This window comes from Echinops telfairi, unplaced genomic scaffold (assembly GCF_000313985.2).
Source record: "Echinops telfairi isolate 266 unplaced genomic scaffold, ASM31398v2 ScPeMD7_7420;HRSCAF=8458, whole genome shotgun sequence".
NCBI lineage: Eukaryota > Metazoa > Chordata > Mammalia > Afrosoricida > Tenrecidae > Echinops > Echinops telfairi.
This window is the reverse complement of record NW_022111320.1, coordinates 45,139,749-45,145,576: the sequence shown is the minus strand read 5'-3', so window position 1 is coordinate 45,145,576 and position 5,828 is coordinate 45,139,749. Positions and strand designations below refer to the sequence as shown.

At 48.0% G+C, this 5,828-nt stretch overlaps 1 protein-coding gene across 1 annotated transcript in view; it reads right to left on the bottom strand.

The window, feature by feature from the left end:
* Window positions 1–29: 29 nt before the first annotated feature.
* The window catches only part of LOC101655657 (collagen alpha-6(VI) chain), a 134,799-nt gene continuing 129,000 nt past the window's right edge, over window positions 30–5,828 (bottom strand). Inside the window, exon 36 of the mRNA XM_004704181.2 lies at window positions 30–921. Coding sequence (XP_004704238.1) covers window positions 711–921 — 211 coding nt within the window. The 3' untranslated portion in view covers window positions 30–710. The remainder of the gene's footprint in view (window positions 922–5,828) is intronic.

Here is a 5,828-nt window from a genome sequence, read left to right as displayed (position 1 = left end):
GGGGGGCTACGGAGGAGACTGGAGCTGGGGGCAGCTAACCCTCTGCTCTTCACGTGGGTGCACAAACTACTGCAGGAGGTGTGAGGAAACCACCCACCCGGGGCTGGTTGGTCCCCCAGGGACTGTCAGCGGACTACACAAGGAAGTTCAGATTTTCAAAAACAGGAGGGAGGAACAGCATTCATTTCTAGGGTACATGTCAAGGGAGCGCACCTGTTCCCCACCCCCACCCCAATATTTAAAAACACCTCTGGTTAAATAGCTGAACACGAAACAGTCTTGAAACAGAGGAAGAGGGCTTGCTTTGTAGGGATCGGATCGCACAGAGGCCGATTTGCAAAACAGAACATTGGCCCTTAGACACGCGTGTCTGCACTTTCTGAAGTAGACTTTCAAATGATGTCTCCATCAGCCGCCTTTCGCTCCTCCACCTTCTAAGGATAGCAGTTCTTGGACATAGCAGGGTTGGAGCACTGGAACTGTCAGGTGATCAAATAAATGGGCAAGATAATCTCTTCCTTCCAATGAGTGCCAGGAACCAGGTTTTCTGAGCACCTGTACCCTGTGGCTTGTTCGGCCTTCCAGGGTGAGCCTCTGGATCCTGGCTGCTCTCCAAATCAACGAGTTGTCCAGGGTTCAGGCAGTGGGCTTAGACGTAGTTATTACTGAAGTCCAAAGGCTCACGGTGCTCCTTTCTAAAGCTAAATCTTTCACCCGCGTCCTTTCTCGTGTCGTTTGGAGGCCGTTTTCATCATCCTTTTTCCATGTTTAAAGATCAAGGGTGTGTTTCTGGTAAAATTTCGAAGGGCATCATCTCTGCTGCCTCTTGCTACTCTTGAAAGGAATTTTTTATCTTGAAAGAAGTTTGTCTTCTGGAATGCATCTTTTTTGAGGGAAGCTTTATGCGGTCCAGGAGCAAAGCTGTACAAGCAAAAGAAGAGAAAGATCACGGGAGATAAGTGCCTTTTCAACCCTCATCGATAATAGTAAGCTGTCTGGTTTCCTAAAAGAATGGCAGCCCCGCTTCCAATTTGCATCCTCCCACCAGGCTAATTTTATTAAGATGATTTAAAGCCGGGAACTTGCACTGGCTCATATTTCAGAGGCTAGAAAATGAGACACCTTGTCAAAGTATGTAAAAATAGAAATTCAGCAACGTTTCCTCTTAATAAAACCGCTCCACCCATCTCTTCGTATGGTTGGCTTTCTCTGATGATTCAGAATAGGGTTCAAAGGATTCCTCATCAAACAACTCATGATCTGGTCTCCACCCTTCCACCAACCCAGACAGGAACTTTCACAAGATCTCGTCTCGTCACTCCAGTAATCCCAGAATTCCAGAAGAGTGCTTAGCACACAGTAAACAAAAAAACCAAGCCCACTGCCACTGAGCCGAGACAACCTATAGGACAGAATAGGACTACCCCCCCCCACACACACACACACACTTTGGGTTTTCAAGACTTTAAATCTTTACAGGAATGGTAAACCTCATCTTTCTCCTATGGTGCAACTAGTGGGTTTGAACTGCTGGTCTTGTGGTTTGCAGTTCAGTGCAAAACTGGCTGCACCACTAGAGCTCCTAGATACTCAATAATTCCTTGTTTGATGGAAACGTGAATGAATGCCATTCCCTTCTTCCTACTCTCCCTTCTGACCATTTGGGATCCATCCATTCACCTGTCTGACCTTCCACATGCTTGTTTATGCGATACACTATGCTAGACAGGGTGGAGAATGCAGAAAATGAGAGTCCGGATGGGCAGCCCCATAAAGAATTAGTGACCCATTTGGCAGCCAAGGAGAGTGAGGGTCTGGAAGGCCTGCCATGAGAAGTTGGGGACCCTGTAGACTTCCTCTTCACCCTCTAAATCCAGGGACGCTTATATGTGTATAAGAAAGAGGCTTATGTAAAAGAACAATTGTATATTGAGAAAACATCTCAGCCCAGCCAGATCAAGTCCATAAGTCTGATGTTAGCCCATATTTTCGATACCAGTCTGTCAATTCCTCTCCAGACTCACGCAAATACATGCAATGGCGCCCAGTATAGGAAGATCACAGGCCAGTGGGTGGAAAGTCTTGTGGATGCAGAGGCAATGGAAGCATCTCATTGCCAGCGTGGGTCTACATGTGTCTCCTCCAGCTCCAAGGCCCTGGCTGCCATCAGCATAGCTCCATGTGGTTTGTCAACAGGAATGTCTCCCAAGGGAGAGTGTGTCGGGCCTCCAGTGAGCTATTTATCTCCTTGGTGCCTCCAAATGAGGTCATGAAGCTGCAACCTGATTGACAGACTAAACTCCACCCCTTCACAAGTTGACAGATAATGTCACTGCCACACTGGCAGGTTTGCATACCTCTTTCCTGATTGGTAGCCCCCACCATCGTTGGTCAAGAGGAAGCATCAGGAGTGAAGTGCCAGTCAATTCACTTTCCAACTTGTGCCCAGCGCCAGTGAAGCTTGTTGGAGGAAAGATGCGGCGAATTCCAGACAAATGGAAGTGAGGGAGACAATCGCAGGCAGTTCCCTGGAGCCTCCCTTGGCTCAGGCAGATAATTAACAGTCGGCCGTGCAGCAAGCTGCATTTACAAGGCGACTGCATGCACTGGAGTAGAAAAGGCAGATGAAATTTGCTTCTATTTTGAGAATGCTTTTTGATCCAAATGCACATCATGTGAATTCGGAAAATAGAATTTGGGCAGCAGGACGGTAGCAGCTGCATTATTCATGTGGCGCTGGTGACTGTGTCTGTGTTTACAATTCAGTTGGTCTGGCTCTGGCCTGCCATCCGATTTAAAGCCTCAGACGCAAGTGCTTCCACGCCTGAAAGCAAACAGCAGGCAGCTTTCTGCCTTTCGTCTCTGAGCTGATCTCAGTGCTTACCAAGAGGCTGCCCGGCAATGTCACCCTCATGGGCCACCTGTCCCTTGGTTACTTGTGACTGATTCTTTTCATTTTCCTTTGATCGGAATGAGCCACTTACCTGTCTGGCCTCAAAATCTCACAGCGGAATGAATTCATTCTTACACACATCAGTTCGAGGTCTTGGCAAGTCATGCAGTCTCATCTCCCTCAAGCCTGGGGGTTCGGTTCAGCCTCACGTCTCTTGTCTCTCAATGGCTCAGGCAGGGAGTTTCAGAAGCAGCTATGGCTTGTGGCTTGTGGGCCACAGGTTGGGCTGTTAACCACAAGGTCAGCAGTTTAAGCTCCCCTCCTCCCGCCGCTGCCGGGCCCCAGCTGCTCTGTGGGAGACGAAGAGGCTGTCTGCTCCCATGAAGACTTGAAGTCTGAGAAACCATTAAGGAGCGGTTCTAGCCTGTCCTATAGAGTAGTTATGAGTTAGAATCAGCTCAATGGCAGTGGGTTATTTTTTTTAATGTTTTGGTTGGTGTTTTCAATTTGAGACTTAAAGAGTGAAGGGGTGGAGTTTAGCCTGTCAATCAGGTGGCAGTTTGATGACCTCATTTGGAGATGCTACGGAGATAAATAGTTTGCTTCAGGTGGGACACACAGACTCCTTGCAAGACATTCCTGTGGACAAGGGACAAGGCACATGGAGCTACACTAGAGCCCTGGAGCTGAAGGAGCCATGTAGAGACCCCTTGCCAGCACTGAGATGCTTACACCGCCACTGGATCCACAAGACTTCCCACCCATTGGCCTGTGATCTCCCTGCATTCAGTGTCATTGCATGTGTTTCGTGAGTCTGAAGAGGAGTTTACAGACTGATATCGAACTTAAGGGCTAATATCGGACTTATTGACTTGAACTGGACTGGGCTGGGATGTTTTCTCAATATTCAATTGCTCTTTATATAAAGCACATATTCAATTGCTCTTTCTTTTACACGTATGCATGCGTATGAATTTCAGGCTACCCTAACACAGGTGATAACCTAGAGAAGACCTGGAGAGCCCCAGCTTGCCACTCACACCATGATAAGAGTGTTCGACTCGGTTCTTTGATGCCCCAGCCCCATCCTGACATTCCACCATTCTGTATTCTTCAGAGAAGCCAAGCCTCCACTGTATACAAACTAAGATGGAGCCAGGGAGCTGCTTCTCCTCCCAAAGCTCCGAGAATGCCCTCCGCCCACTTGTTACTACTCTTCAGTCCACAAACATTTTAGAATCAGGAATCTTGGGACTTGTTTCCAACATGCCTGTTCTCTGTGCAGACTGGTTCTCACACCAGCCCTTGAGGCCATGGCTGGCCACATCATTTGTGGAGCCCAGTGCAAAAGGAGAATGTGGGGTCCCTAGTTCAAAAAAGCAGGAGCACTGGTGATATATAGTGGGTGATGAGTTGTGTTGCTAGCCACAAGATTAGTGGTTCAAATCTACCAACCTGCTCCTCAGGAGAACGATGAGGCTTTCTACTCCTGTGAAGATTCACCATCTCATCAGCCTGTAGGGTTGTTATGAGTCCCAATCGATTCAACGTCTTATGTGTTTGGTTTGAGTTCAAAAAACAGGAAGACCCTTCCCCCTCCCTGTGGTCTCTCTCGACCCATCACAGGGGTTTTGTTTGTGATTTAATACAGCTTACTCTGCATGGGCCTACTCACTCAGGACACACTGTCTCAGGGACCCCGCCACATGACTTGGCTGTGTCCGGGGCTACTAAATAGTGTACCCTCCAGATGAGCCTACATGCCCAGAAGTAGAACCCGTTGCCCCCAACCCACAGCCCGAGCACTGTAACGTCTTGGCTGGAATACGCTCAGTGCCCAGATGGGGGGTGGGCAAGAAACTCCATCCTCCCTAGCCCCCTGCCAGACTGCAGAGGAGGCACCACCAATTTAGAGAGGGGCAGCTCCTTCCGGAAAGGGCACCTGACCCCAATCTTTCTTGTGTTTGGACCTGGGGGCCCTGCCAAGGTGATAGTGGTCTTTGGGTGGGGCTGGGAAGGGAAGGCTCACTGGAGGCTCTGTTCTGGGCTCTACCCACGATGTATTGTCCCATGGGACTTTACTTACCAAACACAAAGATGAAATGATTAATCAGAACATCACAAGCCCACGTGCAGGGCCATCCCAAACATCTGGTTATGGGGCTACACTGACCATATGCCTAAGACCCTCGCCTGCTTGCTGCAGCTACCTCACCCAACTCAGAGTACCACACTGAGCAGCGCCAGCTTTACCACCCCTGTAGTCAGACCACCCAGTCTACTTCCCCTTTCTAGCTTCCAGACACCCCCAGCAGGGGGAGCCCTGCCTTTCTTGGACTGTGTCTAGCTTAACTTCAGCAAGTATTTGCTGCTGGACAGTTCCCTGGCTCAAGTGACCACAAGGAGCCGGCCATTCCTGGCAGAGACCACTCAAAGCTTGTGGAGCTGGGGCTTCTGGGCTGCCTCTCTGGTTACCACTACACGCCACCACGTTACCACTGCAGTTATCACAGCTTCCTTTCTATTTTAAAATGTTGGCCTGCTATATCTCTTCCATCGTGTTACTTTCAACCTGTCCATTTCCTAGTGTCCACGTGTCTCTTGAAAACATTCATTACTGCAGTTTATTTTAAAAATCAAGTCCACCCATCACTGATGGTGACTGGCATGCTTGGTGTATGTATTCTTATTGTGATAAGTATATTTCAATGGATTTAACTATCTTGTTTGTACCTCCTTTTTAATCTTCTATACTTTCCCTCCTCTTCATTTAAAAAAATATTTACTGCACTGTTTTTTATTTCATTTTCCTTGACTAAGCTTATGTACATTGTATTTTTCTTTCTAATGTGTGCCCTTGAGCTTTTTAATGCACTCAGTAATAACCAGTGATGTTGATATCTTTTTTTTTTTTTAACTTGTTAAACTTTCTTTT